Below are 25,538 nucleotides of genomic sequence, written 5' to 3' on the forward strand. Positions count from 1 at the left end.
GTGGAGCTCAAACTCACGACCCCGAGAGCAGACGTTGCAGGCTCCCCCAACTCGGCCAGCAGGGCACCCATTCCCCCCCGCCCCCCCCCCCCCCCCCCCCCCCCCCCCCCCCACCTCCCTGACTCTGCCTTTTCTAACAAGTGCTCCAGATGGCCACGGATCAGGTGCTGTGGGGCCCACACTGGAAAGCGCGCCCTGGAACATCCCGGAGTCTGAGGACCAACCTCATTCCCAGTCACCGGCTCTCAAGAAAACCATGCACATGTCCCTGTGCGTGTTTAATGTGAGTCAGTCTTTATTTTGCACTTGTGTGGTGCATTAACAAAGTCCACGTACAAGATAGCGTTACACATTGTAGGTTAGCATTACAGCATTATGCAGTTTCACACAACTCATGTTAGCTTTTTTCCGTTTTTTCTTTTTTTTTTTTTTTTTTTGAATTTGACACATTTATTTTGAGTTTCATTTTTACAAGAGAAGACACAAGGTAAAGAAAGACGACCACATCGGAGAAGGATCATGGTGAGGGCAATGTCACTGTCGTGGCCATAATAAAAGCCTTCCAAGAAAAAGGACTCGTACCGTTCCCTCTCCTGAGCAAGCCGCTCCTGTCCCACAAACCAGTTCTCTCTGTTTTCATATCTAGAGCATGTTCATGGACACGTACCTCGTGGCTGTGCTCCACCGAGAAGAACCGAACGGAGGAATAACTCATAGAGGGACTTTTGTTATTACGAAAAACTCTTGTCTTCCCAAAGGAATCAAGATTATCAGCAGAGAAGGACTGACTCTTGGAAAATCAGAAGTGACCATTCCCTAACCCGTTCCCGACCACGAGTGCCTTGTGCAAAAGCTAGGGTGCGACTCTCTTGTCTTTCAACTGACTCCGAGGAGGACACTACTCCTCCGCCCTTTTCAGGTGGCTCTGGGAGGGACACGGGTGAAAGCCGAAGGCAGCTAGGAAACTTTGGGACAGCAAAGCCAAGGGCATGATGGATCAGGCGTGAGGTAGGAGGGAGGGGCCCTGTGCTGTCTGCCTCCTTGGAGGCCACTCCTGGCTCCAGAACTACGGTCCCCGCCCTGTCACCTCACCGCCCACTGCTCAACAGCCCAGAAAAATGAGGGAGGAAAGCCGCCTGGAGGCGGGGGGCGGGGGGGAGACGGGGAGAGGGGGCCGCAGGAGGGGCTACAGGCACTCAGCGGGGCAAACACCAGACTGTCTCGCCTGTTGCTTTGCACTGTTTCTGGGAAGGACACGAGCGGGGTGCTCAGCGGTTTCTGATCTTCAGACATTAAGGCGATGAAGAGGAAGCAGGTTTTTTCCTAAGGGGGCTTCAGGACGCTCCTGTCCGATTTACATTAAACTATCTCAAAATGCATTTTTAGAAAACAAAAATTATTTTCTTCTACGTATGATACAGTATTTACATTCCATGGAGTATAGGCTGGAGACCAGTGGGGACACCGCCGGGCCGGGGAGTCAGACGAGGGCGGGGGCCAGCGGTGTGGGCTCCAGGCCTGCTCGGCACTGCTCCGCACGGTCAAGAATCCAGGCTTCAGAAAGAACAGCAAAGGGATTCAGGGGGAGCAGACTGGTTTTAAATCCGCAAGAGCTCGGGGAACGTCAAAGGCAATATCGCCGCCCTGTCTGGACACCCGGCCTCTTCGGAGGCCAGAGGGAAGGACGGCTCTTGTCGGGTGTGGCCCTGCCTCGGCGGCCCCTTCGGGCCTTGGTTCCGGCTGCTGCTCGCGTGAGCCCCCGTGCAGGCCAGAGGAAAGGCCTGCTGGCCCTGCACGCTCGCCTGCAGCCAGCGGACCAGGTGTCTGCCCTCTGGGAGGCCTTGGCCTCAGAGCCACGGCCCGCCCGCCCGGAGTCAGGAGGCCTGAAGTTGAATCCCTCGCACCCTGGGCTGCCCCCATCCCATCCCTCCACCTGGTCTCGACCCCTGGAGCCCAAGAACCACGAGGGACGGGATGTTATAGAAGATTCCAGGTTACCTTGATCACTCCTTAACTCAACGTTTACTTATTTCGTTATTTTTAAGAGCCGCAATTGAAAAATTTAAGGATACAGACTAGTTTCTGCAGGCCCTTTTCCTTATGAAGCAAAGCCAACCTCCTCTAAGCTACCTGAGAAGACTGCAGCTTCTCCATGGTGAGCATTTCTGGAAAAAAAAAAAAAAGGTCAGTTTCATCCTTCGAACCAACAAATGGCTGTCACTTGCTGGTGTAGCTGCAAGGTGGTGACGGGCACCTCCGTTCTGCCCACGCTCACAAACAGCGTCTGGGACCGGCCACACGAGCCCACTGGTGCCACCGGAGAGCCAGATCTGAAGTCTTCAAAGCTCCCTCCAGAGCAGTCATCTAGTTCCGTAAACCCGAATTCTACCTAGTGAGTCTGCTGTGTTCGTGTGCTTTGTCACAAATTAATCACAGACTGCCCCTGCCCCCTCCCCACGGGAACGCTGGCGCAGAGACCCCACGCCTCGGATCCTCTCTCCCCTGCAAACCCTGCCTCGTCCACCCGGCCTGTTTCCCGGCTCACTCTGGACCTCTGGACCTTGGGCTCAGCCAAAGAGCAGGGGTGTCAGAGAACACGGGGAAGATGAAGCCGTGAGGTCTCACCTGCAGAGGTGGGGGGGGGGGGGGAGACGGCGCCTCTCCAGCAAAGCCCGGTAAAAAGAGGCCAATTTCAGGTAATCAGCAAATACAATTCGGCACAAAACACAATTTTCATGGATCAAAATCTGTAACTTGATATTGGCAGTTAGGCTAATTTCTTCAGTTTGTATTAGACATGCAAGTATAAGGTTACATTGTTATATATAGACTGGTGAGGCCTTTCCCTCTCTTTTTCCCCATTAAAAAAAAAAAAAAAGAATTTCTAGTGCCTTGCGAAGGAGAAAAATCATCATCACTAAGAACTGATCTGCAGCTGTGGTCACGGGGCGTTCTTCGTGGGGTTTATTTTGTAAGAAATCTTCTTCTACAACTAAAATGAGGTTTTAAGTCTGCTTCTCCCCGGCGTCTCCCCGCCTGCCCTGCCCGGCCCCGGGCTCAGGCGAGGAGCACAGGATTAGTATTCGCTCAGACTGTGCCACTTGGCCACGGGCTTGCGGGGGCTCTCGCACACCTCCCTCCAGTGCTCCGCCCCGCTGGTGGTGATGCTGTGTGCCCCCAGGATCAGCCTCCCCACCGCCTCGTTCTTGGTGGTGCGGTCGAAGTCGATGACCAGAAACTCGATGCTGATGTCAGGCAGCAGGTCAGGGGGGATGTCGTAGACGAAAGACTCGTTGAAGACTGGGTTCAAAGTGCACTTTTTCACATGGGTTTTCTTCTTGGCGATGCGCTTTCTGCCGTAGTAGACGTTCACCTTGACGTAAGGATCTGGGGCCGCCAAAGGGACAAGAAAAGAGGGAGACAGACCCATGACACGGTCCTCCTGCTGGTTTCGTGTTGGCAGGGAGGGGCTCTGACGTTCCTCTCGTTGGTGGCCCCTCACACCAAACCCACTCTGACTTTAGGTGCGTCTGCCTGCCTGGGTAGGGGGGGCCACGGGAGCCAAGCAGGAGTGTAACAGAACTTCCTCCAGTCAGGTCTGAAGAAACCCCGTGACACCAGGAGGCGTTTGCAAGGGCGCCGGGACTAACAAAAGCCCGCAGTCTTTTTGAGATGTCTCGCCTGGAGCGGGGGCTCAGCACCTGGCACGCACACCCACCCCGGCCCCGACACCCCACCAAACGTCAAGACCCCATACGCCCACTCAAAGCACCCCCGCCCCCGCTAGGGAGACCTACAACCCAGGCAATCGCCACGAGGAGAGCGTGGACAGAGGAACAGGGTGCTAGGGGTCCTGAAACGCGGGCGCTGTCGGGGCCCCAGGCCGGGACGCGGTGGTGCTGGGACGGACAGAAGTAGGTTGGAGTAAATAGCTGCTACCTGAGAGACCGGTGATGTCCATTTTCGGCAGGTGTCGGGCTTTGAGGACCACCACTGTCATTCTCTGTGCCACGGGCTGGTATGACAGAGACACCTGGAGCTCCCCTCTGCTAATGCACTTCTGTGGAGAAGGAACAGCAGGTGAGGGTCCCGCCACGAGGGACAGAGCTTGGCACAGTGAGTGCGCAGCAGTGACGGGGGGAGGCACAGGGGAGACGGTCGCCCTGTAGGGACGTAGCTACCAGAGTAACGGGGAGAGAAAAACGGAAATACTCTACTTCTAATCCTGATACTAAATAAAATCATCTGCAAGGAGAGGCAGCCTCGACTAGTATTCAAGAGCGCAGACTGTGAGGCCAGGTTGGTCCGGATCAAGTCCTGCTGCGAATGCTTGTCTGCGCGACCTGGGACAAGAACTGGACGTCTCTGTGTCACCTTCCTGAGCTGAAAGATGAAGACACAAACGGTACTGACCTCAAAGCATTAGCAAGACGATTAAATACGTTAAAATCGGTAAACGTTTACCTGTGCCAGTGCCTGGCACACGGGGCGCGAGACAGAAGCGCGTTGTCTCCGACGGTCTCGTTTGGTTCTCGCGCTGAAAGTTTTGGAGACTGTAGACTGGAAGGCAGGAAACTTGGGTTGGAGCCTTGGCTTTGCCATTTACTCACCACCTGGCTTTGGGCAGGCTCCCGCACTTTGGGGCGACTGTTCCTCCGTTTCACAAGGTGGATGCCTACACCTGCTCCTCCTGCCTCACCGAAAGCACTTCGGAGTGCTGGCCCCTCCCCCATTCACGTCTGCGTGTTCCCCTCTTTACATTTTGTGCCAGGTTCTACTTTGAGCTTGAAAAAACGCTCTGGTCCTCCAAGGACATTAAAAAATAAATTTTTTTTAACTTTATTTATTTTGAGAGAGACAGCATGAGTGGGGGAGGGGCAGAGAGAGAGGTGACAGAGAGAATTCCAAGCACGCTCTGCTCTGTCGGCGCAGAGCCTGACGTGGGGCTTGAACTCACAAATCATGAGATCATGAGTTGAGCCAAAACCAAGAGCTGGACACTTAATCAACTGAGCCATTCAGGCGCCCCTCTAAGGACACTTGAAACAATATTTGGATACTTACTACAAGCTGGGTGCTGGGGATCTGGAGCAAATAGGACCCAAATCCTTCTTTCTTTCTTTCTTTCTTTCTTTCTTTCTTTTTCATTTCCCCGCATTTTTCTTTTCTTTCTAGTCTCTATGCCCAAGGTGGGGCTTGAACTCACAACCCCGAGATCAAGAGGTGCATGTTCCACGGACAGAGCCAGCCGGGCGCCCAGGATCTGGTTCTCGCTCCCAGGGAGCTTACCATGTCCAGAGAGACAGGCGCAAACAAACACGCCCTCCTCGGGGCTGTCAGGACCCGTCCCAGTGCTGCTGGGGGACCCCTGGGGGGGGGGGGGGGTTTGCCACACGACCTCCGGGCTGAGTTTATGACAGTGAGTCCGTGAGAAGACTGGTCAGGACGAGCGGCAGGAATGGCCGCTATGAAGGCACTGGGTCCTGAGAGGGTCCCCTGTGTTCCCAGAGTTGGGGGGAGGTGCCGGGAGGAGGGAACCTGGGGGGTGGGTCAGGCGAGGGCCTTGGAACCAAACAGCAGACTCAGCCGCAGCACACAGGCCAAGGGCAACCAGCCGGCACAGGGGTGACAGGCGTTGCTGCCGTCGACGATTTATGAAGGCCGCTACCGTTCTAGTGGAGGCTGGACAAGTGATGGACGGACGGACGGACGGACGGAGCAGAGGCGGCCCCGAGGCTGAGGAGGGGACACTGAGGCCGGGACCCGGGGATGGGTGTGGGGCAAGAGGTGTCAGGAAGAACTGACGAAAGTGGAAGTGGGAGGGAGAGTGGAGGGCAATTTCTTGTTTCTTAGCTCATTTTTAAAATTGTGATCAAAAAAAAATTTTTTTTCTCGTTAAAAATCTTTAAAAATTTTAATGTGTATCTACCTTTTTATGAAGTGAGGATGGGGCTGGGAGAAAGGAAACAAAAAGGAGGTGGGGCTCAAGGAACACTGGACATAATAAGGTAAATTTGGGACAAAAACCACTCCCTCGCTACCAAGTCTCATTCCTATGTCCTTCAAAGCCCTCAAGAAATGTCACCTACTCCAGGAGTCCGTAGACTGCGCAAAACCGGGCTACACTCACCGCCAGCCCTACCCGTGCCACACGCTCCCGACAACAACGTTCTGTGCACCTGCTTGGTGAAGGCGCGATGCTAGCGGCTGGGGCCGGACGGGGGGCGGCGGGAAGCCCTATCTGGAGAAGCTCGCAGACTTCTGCGCTAGCTGCTCAGGGTGCCTGTGCAGGAAAGAACAGCAGCGAGTAATTTAATTAGCTCGTCAGTGGAAAATGAGGGAAGAAACCTAAAAATCTGTGCTTTGATTAGAAGCCTAACTCCCCTCAAGGAATGAAACTGAGTAATAGCTCGCCTGGTTCAGAAACTTTCCTGAGGCTACATTTCATTCCAGGAACGTATGCAAAGGTCCGTGGTAGGGCATCACAGGACTAAGATTTAAACTCACCCGCTAGCTTTTGAAACCGAAGTCCAAAAGCGAACAGACTTACAAAAGATTTTCACGGCTTTTCTCTGCTAGACTGAAGCCCCACGGTTTTTCCTTTCCCAGAACATACATGTTGTCAGCTCTCGATTATGTCCGCGAAGTACCCTCGGCCAGCTTAGGATCACAGGCTGGTTGTCCCTGCCAACCAGTATACTTCTGGGCTGCTTCCTTTTGACATGAGTCAGAACGCAGAGGACGTAAACTCATTTTTACTATTAGGTACGGCCAAATGGTGTCAGGAAAGTCATCCCACGCGATAAGGGAAATTAAGCGCCTTCCAGAGGAACATTCAGAACTGAGCTTTCCGATACGGCAGCCACTTGCTCCAAGTGTCCGATTAAATTTAATTTTAAATTAGTTAAAATTAAGTAAGATTAAAATTTTAGTTCCTGAGAGGCGCCTGGGTGGCTTGGTCGGTTAAGCGTCCGACTTCGGCTCAGGTCATGATCTCACGGTCCGTGAGTTCGAGCCCCGCGTCAGGCTCTGTGCTGACGGCTTAGAGCCTGGAGCCTGTTTCCGATTCTATGTCTCCCTCTCTCTCTGCCCCTCCCCTGTTCATGCTCTCTCTCTGTCTCAAAAATAAATAAACGTTAAAAAAAAAAAAATTTAGTTCCTGAGTCACACTAGCCATATTTCAAGTGTCCCAGTGCACGTACAGAACATTTGCACCGTCACGGAGAGTTCCGGCAGTCAGCACTGATCTAGAAGGAACTTCTGGGTGATCTGGGCCACCACTTCATTCCCCGAGCCCCAAAGAAATGTTAACTAGATTTGAGGTCTGGAACATCCTTGAATACTGGCGCTAAACACGAAATATGCACACACGATCTTTTTTTTTAAATTTTTTTTTAAGTGTTATTTTTGAGAGAGGTAGAGCATGGGTAGGGGAGGGGCAGAGAGAGGGAGACGGAATCCCAAGCAGGCTCCAGGCTCTGAGCTGTCAGCACAAAGCCCAACGTGGGGCTCGAACTCACCAATTGTGAGACCATGACCTGAGCCGAAGTCGGACGCTTAACTGATGGAGCCACCCAGGCGCCCCTGCACACACAATCTTTAAATATAAAGATTTAAATATAATCTTATTACATAAAATTAATTATATACAATTAAATATAATTCTCACTTTGTATACAGAAGAAGAGTAGATGGCGTAAAAGGAAAACTCTAAACAAAGAGTTTTCTGGGGGCGCCCGGCTGGCTCAGCAGGAAGAGCGTGTGACTGACTCTTGATCTCGGGGTCATGAGTTTGAGCCCCATTTTGGGTATGGAGCCTCCTTTAAAAAAGTTACATGAGCCTGATCGTTAAAAATAAAAACCCAAGTGTTTTATTTGTAAAAAAAAAAAAAAAAAAAAAAAAAAAAAGCATTAGCTATAAAATTATAGCTTATGTTTCCTAATTATTTGGTTAAAACTGTGTTTTGTAAATCATCCCTTATAGCCAAATCTTTCCAGTCTAAATCCCCATGTCCCTTCCCTAGTTCTCAGGGAAAGTGAACAACTTCTGGTTACAACTTTCTTTTCTCCCCTAAAATCACCCCTCAGGCAGTTGTTCTCCATCTGATCCCCCCACTTCACCTCTGGTCATCTTACTTGGGCAGAACGCCCACCCCCGTCCAGTGCCCCCGGTGAAGCCCAGGTCAAGTCTGCAGCTACAATAGCACCCGAGTGCCACTGTGCCTCCACACTGAAGGCCAGATCTCACGTCCCCTCCCCTCCCCTCCCCCCTTCTCTTTCCACCCAATTCCCACTGCGAGTGGCATTGTCAATGGCTCTTTCTCAAGGGATCTTTGTCAAGGGCTGGGAGTGAGCTCTGTTTCCCAGCCCCCTGGCCGAGTGAGGCAAAAACCCTGCTGGGGGCACACAAGCAGGAGTGCAGGGGGAGGAAGGGTGTCCTCCGTGCCTGAAAGAGCGGGGAGGCTTTGCTCTCAGGCGCCTTTCTCCCACAGTGCAGAAGAGGAACAGAAACTGGGGGTAGGGAAGACACGGTAGGGTGAGGGTCCGTTCCAGAGTGACTGGCGAGCCACACAGTCTTTGCACCAGGTGGCCCCGCGCGTCGTCAGTACAACTTTATTGGGGCCAGAGGTCCTCTGGGGCCACCTCCACACCAATCACAGTCATGGGAAAACAAGAGAAACAAAAACCTTGATGTTCAACCACATCTTCTCTTCCCCAGTACACACACACAGCCACTCTCTCCGTGGCTCATTTCTTTCTCTCTTTTCAGTCCCTTTTGGCTCGACTGGATGACCTCTCAGGTTCCTTAGGAGTCTGAGATTTTGAGAATCCTGGCATTCCCACGACCACTGTCCCAGGCCATCAGCACCAGATGTGGCCCAGGAAAGATGGGAAGAGATTTGGAAAACAATGACGCGAAGAGATTCGGGGGAATCTAACAGCTCTGCAAGACCCGCTTGTCAGTTACTTCCCTTTCCACCCTCTCTTGCCCCCAGGCCCCCTCTGGGCCGCCTCCCTCCCCCTCGTGGGTGATCTTTTATGGGAATTTACTTGAATTTTCACTCTAGTTTAATTCACTTTGATTTTTATCTGAGGGGTGGCTGGCTGTCTCAGTCAGAAGAGCAGGAGACTCTTGACCTCAGGGTCGAGTCCGAGCCCCACGTTGGGTATAGAGCGTACTTAAAAATAATAATAATTTCTAACCAAATGAAATATTAGAGAAATAGCTGCCCCCCGCTCCCCCCCCCCAAAAAAAAGCTGGTTCCAGAGTCCAATTCAGAGATTTAGGGCATCATAGAATTTATACTGTGATCTTCTTTTACTAATAATCAAGGGCTAATTTTTCCTAAGAGCTGAGAGCGCTCTCCGTGATCCCATTAGCCTTCTCTGCCAAGGATCAAGGCTGAGAAACGGTGGCCGCTGGCCCCGAGTGAGGACTAAAATGGGAGTCACACATGACAGCCAGCCCTGGGCTTCCTCAACCAGACCACACTAGGTAAAAGGAAGGATGAGAGGCGATTTTTCTGCTGAAGGAAGTTCAGGTAGGGGTGTGGGGTTATCTGGGGAAACCCAATTCCCAGCAGTCCCCACCCAAGCCTCCGGTGGGAGAAGAGAGCGTGACCCTGTATTATAAGCGGATGCCTTCCACAGACCAGAAAAAGCTCTTTATAGAGTGCGGGACGGTCCAGAGCAGCTCTAACTGCTGAGCCAAGGGGAGACCCAGAAAGGGCAGACTCTGGGCCACAGCAGGGAGGGTGCAGGGTAGACATCTGGAGGCCGTGCTACAGGCAGGCGTGTGGACTCGTGGCTCGGGACGGAGCGCAGCCCTGGCCACAGGCGCTGGCTGCAGAAACACGCTGAGGAGGTCCAGCGGGCTGGAGGGCTCTGCGTGTCCTGTCTGCGCCTCTCCCAGGGGGCCTGTTGCTCAGGATCCTCGCCCTGGCTTGTCCCTCCTGAAGGGAGTTAATAAAGTGGAAAGAAACGTGGCTCTTGCCAAGAGCCCCTGGCGGTTTAGCAAATGCCATTGTCTGTGCTCCCTGGCCAGTGTCCGGGATTTGAGGCTGTTTTGTTCCCAGCCCAAATCAGTCCCTTTCCTGGCCAGTCTCTCCCCAGCTGCAGCCTGGCACAGAGCCATCGCCTGCTTTCAGGCTTGGGCGGCAAGAGCACGAGCCGTCTGGGGGAGTCTGGCCAGCTGGTGGCTTCGCCGAGGCTGGGGCTGCAGGGAAGGACGGTGTGCAGCGCTGATGAAGGCAGGCAGTGGAGCACCGGGGCTGCTGGAAAGGAGGAGCAGGGAGGACTCAGCAGAGCCCCGAGGAAAGGAGATGGCGGGGAAGGGGACACGATGGAGGGGGCTGAAAACATGTCACCGCTGCAGTTCCGACCCGTGCTTCTGAGGGTACAAGAGCCTCTGCTGTGTTGGGCTCTCGGACGTCTCCCCCTGTCTTGGCGGGGGACCAGCGTTTAGGACCCGAAGAGCACCTCTAACGCCCTTCAAGATGCGGGGGCTTCCCTGGCCCCTGGGAGGCAGGGCTGGTGTGCCACGCGGCAGCCACAGCTCCCCGGGCAGTGGCGTGGCCGGGCGGCTGCTGTGACAGGCGCCAGAGACACAGCATGGAAGGGAGGAACCTGCCCTCGTCCAGCGGGTAAACCGTGCCCAGCGCTCAGGGCACACCCGGCCTCTACTGGCCCCGTAAGCCTCCTTTGTCCGATCCTGGCCCTCCTGCCTCCCTGCTGAGTCCAGTGTGGGCCTGGAGGTGGAAGAGGCGTCGGGAGAGAAGCATGGCAGCCAGGGCCACGGCTCTTTCTGGAAGGTGAGCAGTTGTTCTCAGCGGCCCTGACGTCCTTTCTGAACCTTCCACCTCCTTCTGCACAACCCTTGCCTTCCTTCGTTTTGTTCAAATATAAGTGTCTGCTAACCACACGTACCTCCCAGGGACCAAACCTTACTAATGACAGCAATAACAGTCGCGGTTACGATTTCTTGAAGGTTTACGGTGTGCCTGGGGCCACGTAGATGTACCATCTCGCTTAGTTCCCATCAGAAACCGAGATCAGAGGAGCTAAGCAGCTCGCCCAAGGTCAGCTGGCTGGCGAGATTTGGATTCAAACTCGGGTTCGACTTCAAAGCCCCTGTTACTAACCACTCCTGTCGTATCTTGCAACAGGAATGAAACTCTGCGTTTAAAATGCCAACAGCCTCTTCCACGCTGACCACCTGGCAGTTGTCAAGACCGTCTTTCTCCTTCACTAAAGTAAAGGCCCCTCAAGGGCAACGACGCGCCGGACGCATTATCTCACCTAATCCTCACAACACTGCAAGGAAGACGGTATTATCGGCCCCATTTCACAGACGGGGAAACGAGCTGAGGAGGGTTCAGGCGCTCACCGGGGCCACTCGGCTGGGAGGTGGTGCGCTGGGCCTGGAGTCAGCCAGTCTGGCCAGAGCCGGAGCGCTCCACGGAGAACCACCCTGCTCCCCCGGCTGTGGGAGAAACAGGCGAACTGGGGGGGGGGGGGGGGCACGTTTCTTGCGCCCCTGAAACTACAGGTCAAGAGCCAGAGCCGCCCAGCGGGGAGGAGGCAGGAGGGTGGGCCCTGACTCCCCGGCCGATCTGTGCAAATGGGGTGCCGAGGATGAGCACGTGTGGCGGGGCTGAGGCCCGGGAGAGGGCCTGGGAGGTGAATCGAGTCCCTACACGGCATTTATGGAATGGCTGAGAACACACAGACACACGATACTACTTATACCCGCGATCTGGGCTGAGAAAGGGAAGCTGAGGGCAAGATGACCGAAGCCCCGTCACAGTTCAGCAGAGGAAGGTCACACGTGACTTTGGAGAAGAAACCGGCCCCCACAGCATTGATGTCATGAGGGTCTAGGACCGGGGGGCCAGCCCGCTCCAAGCAAGCCCGGCTTAGCATCAGGATGCCCAGCACTGGGCAAGATCTCAGCAGCTGCCTGTGCCTCTGTCCTTGCCAAGTGCCTTTTGGAGGAGACTCAGCTGGACAGGCCCTCCGTTTTACTCCGGCCACTGCAGATTCTTGACAGCCCCTCCTTCCATCCGTCCGCCCCCTGCCCTCCATTTGTCCCCCGAGCTCTCATCTCCCCCAACCTATCAGTACCCCGCCCCCCCCCCGACCAACACACTCTTCCTCCTCACCTGGATGTTCCTTTTGGTGATGTCCCTGGTCAGCTGTGCCTTGCCCGTGCTGGGGTCCACGCCGGCCAGCGGCACCATGACCTCCCCGATGACGTCGTCCCGGGAGAAGCGGTCAAAGCTGAGGACGAGGAAGTGGAGCACCAGGTCTTGCAGCTGGCTGTACGGGATGCCGTAGAAGGTGAAGGTCTCGTCAAACACGGGGTCCAGGGTCTTCCGCAGCACTCTGGTCTTCACCCGATGCCGCTTGTCGGGAAGGATGGTCATTTTGATGTAGGGGTCGGAGCCCTGGGTCTGTTCATCCATCACCGGCAGCCCGTGAGCCTCCTGGATTGTCACCACCAGTGCTTTTTTCGGGAAGTTATAGTCCACCGAGAAGGTGAGGGATCCTAGCATGACGTCCTCCTCCGGAGACGACGGAGAAGTGGTTTTGCTCTCCCCAGGGGTCAGGCTTGCGACGGGGCTCCTCAGTTCTTCCCCATAGTCCACTTTAATAGGTAGCTGGTCCATACAAGACCCAGAGCTGGGGCCCCCGGGGCCTTTGTCTCGGCCCAGCAGGCCAGCCTCCGCCGCGTCCACCAGCACGCTCCCCCGCCCCCCTTCCCTCCCGGGGCCGTCTTTGTCTCTCCGCACTTTGATGATTTTCTTCTTGTTGCTGAGGGTCTCTGGGTATATGCTGATGCCTTTGAGCATGTGGATAAACTTATAGGGGGGGGTCTTGTGCTTCTTCTCTGCCCGCTGGTGGCAGCACGTCCACACGAAGACGGTCACCGAGACGCACACCACAAGCACGGACGCCCCGACGAGGCCGGCCACCACCGGCGACACATCTGCAGGTGGAGACCAGAGACGCGTCAAGGCAGGTGGACCTCAACCCCCGTCTGCAGCTCCTCCACTGGGGGCCTCGGCGAAGCCAAGGCCATCTGGCACCTGCACCGCCAATCCGGCCCGTCTGGGCTTGAGCACCTCCCCTCTCCCGGGGATGCCCCGCGCCATCCCCTCCCACCAACCACGGCTTTTCCTTTCCACCGAACCCGGTGAAGTCTTTCTCTTCTCCAGGAAGCCTTCCGGGAAGGGCCCCACCCGACTCCCCGTTCTTTCCCTGGCCCTCTGGCAGCACTTAAGGACTTGGGTCGCTCCTACTGATTTGTGATTCACATAAAGCTACCTTGTAGGTGTTACAAAGTCACCTCTACCTCAACTGTTACACAACGCTCAAGGGCACAGGCTGCGTCTGGCTTCGGGAGAATATTCCACAGCAGCCAGCACAGGGTTTGCCGTGGGCCTGTGCGGGCCGCCTGGCAGCTGGGGTGGAAGAATGTAGGGCTGAGCCTGGGTGGTTTGGGGAGTGCGCTCAAGGGTGGCAAAAAGAAGTCTGGATCTGAGTATTTTAAAAATACATTCCAAATTTCAGCTCCCAGTTCCCAATACTTGCATCTTAAATAGGAAGAAACAGGGACTGTGCAAAATGTCAGCTCTTTGCTCAAATATCACCTCAGCAAGGCCTTCCCTGACCACCCTACCTCAAAGCTCAACCGTCTTCCCACCTAGACCCCCCCGCCCCCGGGGTCCTACCCTGTGTCATCGTCTCCATAGGTCTATCTGTCTCACACACGGCAAAACACATGCGTGTGTGCACCCCCACAATCTATATAGGAACACACACACGTGTGAAATTTTACGACAATAAGTAACTTCTTCACTAAAGAGTAAGTTTCACGAGAACAGGGATTTTGTCTGTTGGGTTCATTTCTGTATCCCCAATGTTGAAAACACAAACGTGTACTTGGAACATATTTGTTGCATGAACAGATAACTAAAGAGAAACAGACCGTTCCCTTCCCTTCCTCTCCTCTTGTCCTTTCCCACACAAGCTGGGACCCTAACAAGTTTGGGGTTTCTTTTGCCCTTTAAGTTCACTGAAGTCAAACTGGATTTGGGCCTTAAAGGTCTAGATAAGGCCTCTGGATGCCCACATTACTTTTTGGGGAAGCCATGCGTAGGGCAGGGAGGACTAAGGAAATAAACGTGACTTCAACATATTCCAGATTCTTCCTGAAACATCCCTCCACAGGTATCTGCCCGGCTCACTGCCTCACCAACTACAGACCTCTGCTCCAATCTTACCTTATCAGAGCAGCATTTCCTGGCTGCCCCAAGTGAGATAATATGCCCATCACTCTGCTTTATTTTTCCTCATAGAACTTAGTACTCCTGACATATATTCATCTGTCCTCCTTACTAGATAAGATTAGTGACTGTCTATTTTGATCACTGCTATATCCCCAGGTCCTAGAACCATGCGGCACATAGTAAGTAGTCATTGAAGAAATGAATTAGTGAATTCACGACGGCCTCCACAGACAGGAAAAAAAAAGGAGTCCGTATGATTACATACATCAGGGATAAATGTAAAATTCTATACTGGCCCTCAAAAACCTGTTGATACACAACGGGAGGCCTTACTTAACAAATCTGAGCAGAAATAATCTAGTTGTTTATTCCGAAGTATAATTAGGCTGATGCCAACCTACACCAGGAGTATGATGTCCCGATGACAGGGTTGGGGGGTAGCATAATTTAATCTGCACTGGCATAACATATATGGAGTGTTGTGTCTAGCAATGACAAGAATAAAAATCGCTATTTTTCTGTGCACATTTATTGTGTCCTCGCCTTGTTCTAGAGCTCTCTCTGAATCAATGAATTCACTGACTAGGTACCACTAATACCCTCGCTTTATAACTGAGGAACCTGGGGACTCAAATCTGCCATAGGCCACGAGGTAGCAAATGGCGGTGATGGGATCCAAACCCTGGTCTGCCTGACCCCAGAGCACCTCTTCATTAATGGATCATCAAGATAGTAAAAGCCCTGGAAACCGTATCAAATGAGGAAAAGTTGAAGGAATTGGAGCTGAGAGGTCTGGGAATAACAACTTTCTTCAATCATTCAAGGCATTTTGATGGAAAAGGTCTGATTTGACTTTACAAAGGGGACAGGTCTAGCACCAGTGCATACAAGCTACAGGAAGACAGATTTTGACTCAGTGAAAAGAGTCAAATTATTATTAGTTCAGCCTCACAATGGCCCAGATTGCTTCGTAAGGCAGTGAACCTCCAACTGAAAACTTCTGGAGGTTTGATCCCCATTGGTCAGGCGTATTCTAAGAGAGATCTCTTCAGTAGAGATTGGACTAAATGTCTCTTAAGTTCTTTCTCCAACATCCCATGATGCTATGAAAGTTGGGATCAGGCAAGAAAAGAAGACATTACGTTTTTAAATAATACTAAGGAGTGAAGCCATTAACAAAATAAACCGAGGTTTAAATAATAATAGTGTCTATTCTCACATATTAAGCGAAATAAGAGTTGTTAGTGACAGGTTTCATAAAATAGGAGCAGCCTTGGCGGTAAGCTCCTTGAAGGCGCGTGGAAATAACATGCTGTCCATCTCTGAGTCCCTGAGTCTTTGCATTTAATAGGAGCTCAGTAAATATTTGTTTGACCAACTGATTGGATTCAGTTGTCAATCAGAATGGGCACAATGTGAAAAAGTGGCTTTCCATTCACCACCAACCAGGGACATTCCTGAAAACTGCTTGCTACTGACTAATGACAGTGAACACTGGTTGCCTCCATGAGAAGAGGAAAGCAGAAAACCAACAAGACAGGCACATTTTTGACAATGATGTGAAAGGGAGGTGTAAAGGCCCAGGCTGGGGACACTGGAGTAGTCCTTTTGGCTCCACTATAGATCTACTCTGTGATCTCGCAACAACCCACTCCTGCTTATAATGCCTCCACGTCTGCGGTTAGAAGATGGAGGTGAAGGTGGGGGGGCGCGCCTGGGGGGCTCAGTCAGTTGGGCGTCCGACTTCGGCTCAGGTCATGATCTCGCGGTTTGCCAGTGCGAGCCCCGTGTCGGGCTCTGTGCTGACAGCCCAGAGCCTGGAGCCTGCTTCCGATTCTGTGTCCCCTCCCTCTGCCCCTCCCCTGCTCATGCTCTGTCTCAAAAATAAATAAAAACATTAAAAAAAATAATAATAAAAAGAAGATGGGGGTGGGATGGGTAGAGAGAAGAGGAAGGACTCCCACTTTCAGGGGGATAGAGAAGGGAAAAAAGACAAGCAGATGAAGCCATCCGTGGCTTATCCAGCTGCTCTCCTCTACCTGGTTTCCCACTCTTGCCCCATTTTCTTCTTCATTTTCATCTCTGTTAACCCCCGTCTCTCTCCCCCACACCCAAGGCAGTGAACTAGAAAAAAAGCAGAGATGCTGAAACTCAGAACCCTCTGTCTTGCTTTAGTCAAAAGCTTGGTGGGAAAAGGAAGTTGGAACTAATGGCTGAAGCCAGCGTTCTAAAGTAGTCGTAAATTGCAGTGACTGTGCTGCTTGCTCCTTTTGTCCTCCAAGGTCACGGATAATTGAGTGTTGGCTTGGTGTATCTCCCGAGGGCTAAGGCATCTGAAATGAAGTACTCTAGGAGATGTGAGGAAGTCAGAAGTGGCAGCTATGTAGGACCCTCTGTATGCGCCTAAAGACCTGGGAGCCATATTGGGGCTGTGCCCAGCTCTCTCAGCCTTTGACCAGACCTGCTGTCGACACTCCCTGTGCTAAAACATAAAACAGCCTTTCCCTGTCAAGTGGGCCAGGGTGACACAGTGAAATGACAACGGACTTTGTTTTGGCATCAACTGGACATTGGTTTGAATCCTAGCACTACCCTTGCGTGTTTGTTTGACTTTACCCCAAGTTACTTTATCTCGCTGAACTTCAGTTTCCTCATCTGGCAAATATATATAATAATGCTAAAACTGGAGGATACCGTAAGGACGGAATAAAATGGAGTACGTAAAAGGCTGAAATAATCTTTTCTCGCTCTCTCTTTTTTCAAATTTAGAGAGGGGAGATGGGGGCAGAGGGAGAGAAAGAGAGAGAGAGACTCATCAGCAGGCTCCACACTCAGTGCCGAGCCCAGCAAGGGGCTCGATCCCATGACCCCGGGATCATGGTCTGAGCCGACTGAGCCACCCAGGTGCCCCCGTCTTTGAAAAATCTTTTTCTCTTTTCCCCCTAAAAGAAACTGCTACGTTATGTTTCATAACTTCTAACTTTCTCAGGAGCCTGGAACTTCAATTAGAGAAAAGAGTATGTTGGAAAGAAGGTGTAAGAAGAAAAACAGCAGTACGAAAATCACGGAGTGCTCATGTAACCACAAAAGGACCACCTATTTTGGAAATTCGGGACTCAAAGATAAAGACGCAGAAGGTGAATGAGGTGTAAGAAAGAAATACAGCTAAGATTTAGCTTTTGGGAATCAGTGGGAACCCGTAGCTAATGGGTGTGATCTGTTTTCTGGATGCTTCCCGTGCTCTGATGTCTTCTTCCTGATAGTGAGGTGGGAGAGCTCATTGGGCTCTGTTTCCATGAACCCCTTACTGGGGAGTGAGAAAAGCCATTTCCTACTTGGATTACGGCCCCACCCTAAAAGGTGTAGTCTGGATGCTCAAGATTTCTGGGTCGTCTGAGCGACGCTCATCCAAGCTGGGGTAGACGTGAGGGAGGAGCAGGGCAACTCCTCGATTTTTGGCCCAGGAAGTCTGCACCCCTGGCCCATTTTGGAGGAAGCCCCACAGAGGAAAACACTTGCGCGCCCAGCTTTTCTTTCCCTTCTTCCTCCCATTTTCCACTCCACTCTCCGCCCCTGGGCGTGCAGCCGAGCCGAGAGCCCGGAGGCCCGGGTCGGGGGCCAGCCGCTCCGAGGTGACGTAATGCCTTCCCGGGTACACAAAGCGGCCTCCCCCGGGCCCGGCCTCCCCCGCCCCTCCCCCCCGGCCGGGCCCGCGCCCCCGCCAGCGCCAGCGCGGTGAGTCCCCCTCTCGGAAAAGCCAGCCAGGGAAACAGGGAACAAAGGCCCGGGGAGAGGGGCCTGGGCGCTGCCAGGAGGCCCAGAATAGACATCACGTCATCCCCGGCTCGGCAGCGCCAAGCGCCATTTGGTAGCAGCGGACGGACCCACCATTACGGTGCAGAACCGCGCTCGAGGGCCCTCGGCGGCTGCCAGCCCCGCGCCCCGCGCCCCGCCGGCCGGGCAGCGGCTCCCCGCGCGCGCCCCCGCAGCCCAGGCTCCCCCCCGAAGCCGGCCCCCGGCCTCCAGCCCCCCTCCCCCAGGTCCCCCCAGCTGCCATCTTGGCGCCCATCCCCCGCCGCCGCCCTCCCCCGCAGCCCGAGGAGCAGTGGGAGGGGGAGCAGGGGGCACCGCCCTGCGCGCCCCGAGGGGGAGGGGTCCGCGTCCCGCTCCCCCGCCCTCCCCACATCCCCCTCCAGCGCGCGGATGCGGCCCACACAGGTTTCGGCGGCCGTGGGGACCCGCGACCCCCGGCAAGTCCCGGGCCTGGCCAGCTCTGCAGCCCGCAGCTCAAGTTCAGGCGCCGCCCGCCGCCGCAGGCCCCATCCTGGCGGGGGCTGGCGCTTGGGGGCCGGGTGTGGGCTCCGCTCCCTCCCAGCACTGGGCTCCTCTGGCTTCGCGGACGTTTCCACTGGCCCGGGCTTAGTTTTCCCGGCTGTACTTACCAAAGCTAGGTCGGATATTGGTGATCTCAGCCATGTCGTAATCAGAGGCTATTGCTGTAAATGCTTTTTCAGTGGTCGGCCAAGTCTGGGGACGCCCGGCCAGCACCGAGGCCGCCGCGGTAGAGCGCTAGCTCAGGGGAGGGGGGGAGGTATCCGGCGGACGCCTCCTGCGACGGCCGGGCCCCTGGTTGCCAGCTGCGGGCGCCTCCTAAGATGCTCCAGGGATGCTCTGAGCGAAGGATGCAGGTGCAGCCAGACTGGTCCTGATGCGAGGTAGGCCCCGCCTTCTTCCGAACGGCCCTCGGCAGAAGACTCCGCCTCCGTCCGAAAAGCTCCGGAAGTCAGGCCCGGCCCCTTTCCGGAAGCTCTCCGCGAGGGGACCCCTCCCGTCGCCGAGATTTCTGGGGGACGAGACCCCGCCCACTGGCGGGCTGTGGGTCCCTAAGGCGAGAAGCCCCGCGGCCCGAGCCAGAAGTGTAGGTACATTTTCATCTGAGGTCCTATACATCCTGTGATTCCGGGTTCCGGGGCTTAATATAGCGGCAGAATGTTCTGGATGACAGGGACTCCAGAATTTTGGAAAAAAGACAATTCTATACTGCCTGCATTTCAGTATCGTTTGCCATTATTGTTAGGCATTTCTGAGACCGCTAAAGGTTATTATGGGAACTTATTTAAACTTCAGCAGCTCTGATTAAAGACTAAACCAGGTGATGTTGCATAACTCTGAAAAGTTGCTGGGAATAATTGTAGAAGCAAAATTCTACAATCTACGGATGGATTTTGTGGTGTGTAAATTAAAGTTTTGTTTTGTTTTTTCTTTTTTAAGTCTCGTGTGTCAAAGGTAGTGGCTATTTCTCTTCCAAAAGCTTCAAGTGCATAGGGCTGCTTAGGGGGAGAGAGAGAGAGAGAGAGAGAGAGAGAGAGAGAGAGAGAGAGAGATAAGGGCAGAACAAGAGCAAACCAACAGATCGGTGTATTCTGCAGGTTGAAAAACAGGACACAGACAAAACTCCAACCTTCTAGAGACTTCCTTGGCATTTGGGAGAGGTAGGGTGATTCAGGTTATAGACTACTGGCAGTAATCTCCATGATTACCTCAATTTCACTGTCTTTGGCTGTGGATGCTTTCATCTTGTTTACAGACAGGATCAGGATCAAATGATTTAAGTGCATAAATGTTTGTTGATGCTTCACCTGTAAATTGAGACAGTGTTTTTTCAACTCCGACATTCTGTCCTTCTAGAAAAGTGTAAAGAACATGGTTCTAGGAATCATTCAAAACCCATGTATTGAATTAATGAACATCGACTCTCTGCCCCAGGCACCTTCCCGGGCACTGGATCATGACACTAGAAGCTAGAGGATGCCCGATTCCCCTTGACAGCTGTGTGTCTTTGTGAAACCACCTTTCCAGCTGAGACAGAAATTTCTGTTCTGTGTAAATTGGAAGGTATAATATACATTGTCCCCTCGGGTTTCTTGTGAAGATCAAATCACCTATGATAACGTAAATGAAAATATTTTGTGAAATGAAGAGTATGATACAGCATCAATAATCACTACGGGTTGAGTTCAAGATTGCATTCACTTTATTCAGAAAACCGCACTATTTGTAAGCCAGGAGTCCTCTTTCTGCGATTTTATGAGTTCGTCATTTCTCGGTCCCGATTCCTGGTATCTCGCGGCGAGAAGGATTAGAGAGATGTCCACCTAAGCCACTGAATTGCAACCCCCCAGCTTTGTTTTGAGTGGGACAGCTCAAAGCGAGACATTCCTTTAAATTCTTTCGCCAACAACCGACGTGCCGGCTTCAGTCCGCCCGCACCTAGCATGGCGCCTGGAGGTCAGCGCATGCTCCTTGGCTGGCGCCGCGCACCGCGGCTCGGGGGCGCGCACGTCAGTCGCTGCCGTTGGCTGACTTCCGGCGGGAGCGGAGTTGGGTTTCCGCGGGATCTGGTCGGCTGGTGAGGGCGGCGGGGCGCGTGCGGTGGGGCGGGAACAGGCGGGTGGGAGCTGGACGTCCGGGCCGAGGGGTCGGGCCTGAGGGCTGGCGTGGGGTGCGTGACAGGAGGTGGAGCGTGAAGGTGTCTGGCGGGGCGTGGGGACCGCGGCCGGCTCTTGGCGCCGCGGTGGGAAGCGCGCTCAGGACCCCCTGGTGAAATCTGTTCCCCGGACCGGCCCGCGCTGGCGCTGCCCCGGAGTCGCGTTCATTCACCCTGTTAAGGGTGACTCGAGTTCCCAAAGCGGGGGCCTTTTTAGGGTTGCTGCGTTCGAAGTGTCTGGAGCCCATCTCTGCGCGCTGCCGACTTTGACTAGTAGCTGCCTTCTTTCTGTCCTTTTTCTTTTTTGAAGCTGTCATTCATCCCTGAAATGTAGGACTCTTCTAGCTGCTCCCACTCCATCTCTTAACCTCTTCACCGCCCTCCCTCACGGGGGTCGACAAAGTCTTTAATAACTAAGAAAAGGACATCAGCTGATTTTGGGGTGGGGATTTCCTGGTGCCTGAATTAGGGAGGCTTATTTTATTTGTTTTTAAAAAGTTTTTATTTCACTTATATTAAGTAATCTCCCCAATGTGGGACTGGAACTCATGACCTGGAGATCAAGAGTCCTGCGCTCCACTTACTGGGCCAACCGGGCGTTCCTGAATTAGGGAGGTTTAAAATAACCTCACAGTTGAGACTGAAAGAGAACTTTCTTACTCCTCTAGTCCAGGCTTTCATGTAGTGCTCTGATAGATGGGCATTCAGACTTTGCCTGAGCATTGTTAGCATAACACTAGGCAACTTATTTTATTCTTGGACCTATTTTATTTTTTTTTTAATTTTTTTTTCAATGTTTATTTATTTTTGGGACAGAGAGAGACAGAGCTTGAACGGGGGAGGGGCAGAGAGAGAGGGAGACACAGAATCGGAAACAGGCTCCAGGCTCCGAGCCATCAGCCCAGAGCCCGACGCAGGGCTCGAACTCACGGACCGCGAGATCGTGACCTGGCTGAAGTCGGACGCCCAACCGACTGCGCCACCCAGGCGCCCCATCTTGGACCTATTTTAATGAGAGTAAAGTTTTTCTGGGTAGAATGATGTAGTCATTTTCCATACGATGCTTCACTCGTGGTCCAAATGCATAGGATAAGCTAGGGATAGGAAGTTCAGAAGTTCATGCGCTTTCATTCATTATTTCATTTCTTCAGGGAGCATTCACTGAGTATCCAGTAGGCACATCCTGCCAAGTACTAGGGGTACTAGTTGAAAGAATCCTTTTCCTCAAAGAGCACGTAGTTTTGAGGGAAGGAGAGATGGGAAGGAGACAGACAAGAGAATAACAAAAGTGATAAATACGTAAAAGAGGTTTACAAACAGGTATTATAATAACATAAAAGAAGATACCCTCCAATTGTTGCCTTTAGGATGTGAAAACTGGAATTGAGGCCAAGAGTTGAGAAGTAACATAGCATAGAGAATGATAGGAATCTCTTATTTTCAAAACAGAATTTCTATTAATATAGCTTAACCTTTTTAAACAACCGCACTTTGCTTTCGGGTGTTTCTATTGATGGGACTACCTGTTTATGAAAACGGCAATAGCAAACATTATCGATGTGATAAATTACTATTTAATGACATAGATGCTGTTTTTATTTCATTTTATAGCTGAAGAAACTGAGATTCGGGTTAAGTAATTTATGCAGTTTCAGAAAGTTGGAGAGAAGCTGACTTGGGAAACAAATGCAGACAGTTTGACTCCCACTTTGCTCTCAGCACCATGCTATTCTGCCTCCCTGATAGTAACGATCACTGACGTTTACTAATCACTTACTGTTTGATTTTTAGAGCAACCCTATGAGGTAAGAACAATTACTATCTTTTTCAGTTGAGGAAACTGAAGATTAGGGAGGTTAAGTTGCTCAGCCAAGATAACATGCTAATCGGTGGTGGAGTTAGGGTTTGAACCCGGCACTCTGACCACAGTCACTCCTCTCCCATCTAATGGGAGGTTGCGGGGGCGCCTGGGTGGCTCAGTTGGTTGAGCGTCCGACTTCAGCTCAGGTCATGATCTCACGGTCTGTGGGCTGGAGCTCCACATCAGGCTCTGTGCTGACAGCTCAGAGTTTGGAGCCTGCTTCCGATCCTGTCTCCCTCTCTTTCTGCCCCTCCCCCACTCTCACTTGGTCTCACTCTGTCTCTCAAAAATAAATAGATGTAAAAAAAAAAAAAAAGGGAACTTGTGCATTTGATATAAAGTACTGTGTCCCTGACTGAACATGAATAAGTGGAAAGGTGCTTGAAGAAATGCTCTTATCATTAATTAATATGAAGGTGATAAGAACTTGCTTTTCTCCTTTCAGGATGGAACCCAGGTGGGACTTGTACAATGTTGCCCTGTAAGAAGAGAAGGACTACGGTGACTGGGTCCCCACAGCACCAGGGCAGCCAGGAGGAAGAGGACCTAGACCTGGAGTCCGCTGTTAAACCAGTGTCTGACCAGGTGAAAGACTTGGGGTCAGCGTCACTCTCTGGGGGTCCAAGTCATGGCAGAGCGGCTGGCCTCCAAGTGCAGTCCGTGCAGGAGGCAGGAAATCAGCTTGGCGAGGAGGATCCACCTCTGAGCTCCAGGGTGCTCACCCAGGACACAAACGCACCAGTTCTGGAAGCTGTTGATGCGGCCATCTCTCAGGGCATCGCCCTACCTTCCTTGGAGTCTTCTCAGCCTCTTATTGTACACACTGGTAAAGGAAAGCTCCAGGCCCCTGGCTCAAGGAGAGGGAAGAAGGTTGCACTCAGGCCCGGGCCAGTTCCCCAAGAAGATAGAGGAGATCATCCTGTTACAAAGGAGCCTTTTTCAGGAGAGCCTAGTGAAGAAGTCAAGGAAGAAGGAGGTAAGATATGAAACGTCTTAAGCCACGTTTCCCCGGTCGGTGCTAGGTGGCATTCCTTTACAAAGCAGTGTTTCTGAAAGGGGAAACTGACCCAGTGTGGGATTGGGACTGTGGAGCTCGTGGGGGTCGGCAGTGAGCTTTATGAGTGGGTGGAGACCTTCTCCCTCCCTTTCCCTAGATCCTCTTCTGTATCCCTTTTCTTTCCTTTCTAGGGGTGAACTATGTGGCCTTTTGTGATTCGGTTGTGTCTGTGCAGCAGGGCTTTTGGAGGAGAGGCAGCCGCTTGAAGGAGACGCTACTGCCTGGGGTTTTGGGCGGGGCTCTGAAGAGATGATGTAACCCTTGAGGGAGGAGTTGTAGTTTGACAGATGGTGGCGGGGGGTATCTTAGGCCAAGAGTAGTAGGCGCCGAGGCAGAAGAGGATGGTGAGGTGGTTGCTTGGAAGAAGTGAAGATGACTTCCGGGTGGTGGATTGTGTATAGACTGTGAAGGGCTTTGTTTTTCATGCTCAAGCATTGGACCTCGTCCTGTAGGTGATGGCTGGTTCACAAGTAAGAGAAGCAGAAAGCATAGTTCTCCCCTCAGGAAGCTTTTTTCTAGGGTAGCTGGGAAGACGAGACATAAACATATTATCCATTTGGAGCAGTTGAAGGCAATATGTAGGCGCTGGGGTGTGTGGTACGGGTCATTCGGATTGTTGAAATTGGGACTGGCTGGGTTGGTGGGGTTCCATAGAGCGGGGAAGGAGAGGAGGTGGAGCAGCACATTCTGCAGCCCTGCGTAGGATCTGCGGTCCCCCGGAGGTTCTGCCGTCCCGCAGAGGTTCTGCAGCCCCCCGAAGGATCCGTGGTCCCCCAGAGGTTCCGCCGTCCCGCAGAGGTTCCGCAGTTCCCCGGAGGATCCACGGTCCCCCGGAAGTTCCGCGGTCCCCCAGAGGTTCCGCCATCCCGCTGAGGTGCTGTTTGTGCGGGCATGTAGCAGGGCTTCCCAGGGGCAGTGCGGGTGCGGGTGACACAGAGCCTTGCTGGCTTCCCCATGAGACCTTACAGAGGGTCAGTCTGGGATGTTGGCAGTGAGGTCAGAAAAGAAGGCGTACCCTAGAGACATCAGAAGGGAGAATTAGTCTTGCTCAGACACTGGCATCGTTTCAGTTCTCTGGCCCTAGTGCTGGTCGTACATCTTCCAGGCACAGGCACTGAGGCACTTGGAGAGGAGTCCGTCCTTCCGTGTGTGCTGCCTGAGGTGATTTGGGGCCGTCAGGATAAAATACAACTCTGAGATTGGAGTTTGGTGAGACGTGGGAGTAGAAATGTTCAAAGTGTGAGTTGTGCTTCTTTGTGGAAAGGAACGTGGAGGAAGTTGACAACCTAAGGCTGAGGAAGAAGATGGCAGAGGGGGAAAACTGGGGAAGTGATAGGAGAAATCTCAGGAAGGAGGAGTGTCCAGAGCAAGGCACTTCATTTGAAAGTTCGTGACTAAGGAAAGAGGAGGATGGGGCCTGACGGAAGGCTACACTGGAGAGGGTGCAGGGGAATTTCTGGGACGAGGAGGTGTGGTGAGGGAGGAGGAGAGCAGCAGTGTCTGCTCCACAGCAGGAGGGTGGACATGGCCCTGGGGGACAGCAGGGCCACTGAAATGTCTCCTTCAGGCCCGGGCGTGTTTGTGACGTGAAGGCAGGGGATCTGGAAAGGGCCCGGGAGTCAAGTGGGGCGGGGTGGGCGATCCCCCAGGGCTTCGGAGTCACCTGCTGATGAGGAGTGGGGTCTACAGACGTTTCCAGGGGTTAGTTTTCAGAGGTCCAAGTGTGGGTGAACGAGATAAACGTTCGTTGTTTGCGGTCAGCTGTAATGCCACTCCCCCTCACGAGGCTGGATAATTAGAAGTGAATTCTACCGTCTTGCACTGTAATGAGCTGTGTATACA

At 53.0% G+C, this 25,538-nt stretch overlaps 2 protein-coding genes across 6 annotated transcripts in view; one reads left to right on the top strand and one right to left on the bottom strand.

Annotated features, from left to right (window-relative positions):
- Window positions 1-271: 271 nt before the first annotated feature.
- Window positions 272-19,031, bottom strand: SYT11 (synaptotagmin 11). Its single transcript, XM_043568155.1, has 4 exons — window positions 18,734-19,031; window positions 12,162-12,988; window positions 3,937-4,060; window positions 272-3,387 (listed from the first exon to the last, which is right to left on the bottom strand). The coding sequence occupies exons 1-4, from the start codon at window positions 18,765-18,767 to the stop codon at window positions 3,077-3,079; spliced, it is 1,296 nt and encodes a 431-aa protein (XP_043424090.1). The 5' UTR covers window positions 18,768-19,031; the 3' UTR covers window positions 272-3,076.
- Window positions 17,983-25,538, top strand: part of LOC122476000 (GON-4-like protein) — a 75,544-nt gene continuing 67,988 nt past the window's right edge. For 3 of the 5 annotated variants that reach the window (XM_043568148.1, XM_043568150.1, XM_043568152.1), the window contains exons 1-2: window positions 20,636-20,700; window positions 23,085-23,615. In XM_043568148.1, the coding sequence (XP_043424083.1) occupies window positions 23,111-23,615 (505 nt within the window). In that variant the 5' untranslated portion in view covers window positions 20,636-20,700; window positions 23,085-23,110. Of the gene's footprint in view, window positions 18,027-20,634; window positions 20,701-23,084; window positions 23,616-25,538 lie in introns of those variants that run through there. The other 2 variants (XM_043568149.1, XM_043568153.1) reach the window with 2 other exon arrangements.

The sequence above is a fragment of the Prionailurus bengalensis genome, chromosome E4 (genome assembly GCF_016509475.1).
Source record: "Prionailurus bengalensis isolate Pbe53 chromosome E4, Fcat_Pben_1.1_paternal_pri, whole genome shotgun sequence".
NCBI classification, from domain to species: domain Eukaryota; kingdom Metazoa; phylum Chordata; class Mammalia; order Carnivora; family Felidae; genus Prionailurus; species Prionailurus bengalensis.

What these genes read in the sequence shown, in the direction of transcription:
- SYT11 (XM_043568155.1), bottom strand. Translation starts at nt 18,767, where the DNA reads ATGGCTGAGATCACCAATATCCGACCTAGCTTTG. An exon ending in TCACCAAAAGGAACATCCAG is followed by an intron (nt 4,061 to 12,161) that starts GTGAGGAGGAAG and finishes CCTTCTCCACAG; the next exon opens with AAGTGCATTAGCAGAGGGGA. An exon ending in CATCACCGGTCTCTCAGGTA is followed by an intron (nt 3,388 to 3,936) that starts GCAGCTATTTAC and finishes TGGCGGCCCCAG; the next exon opens with ATCCTTACGTCAAGGTGAAC.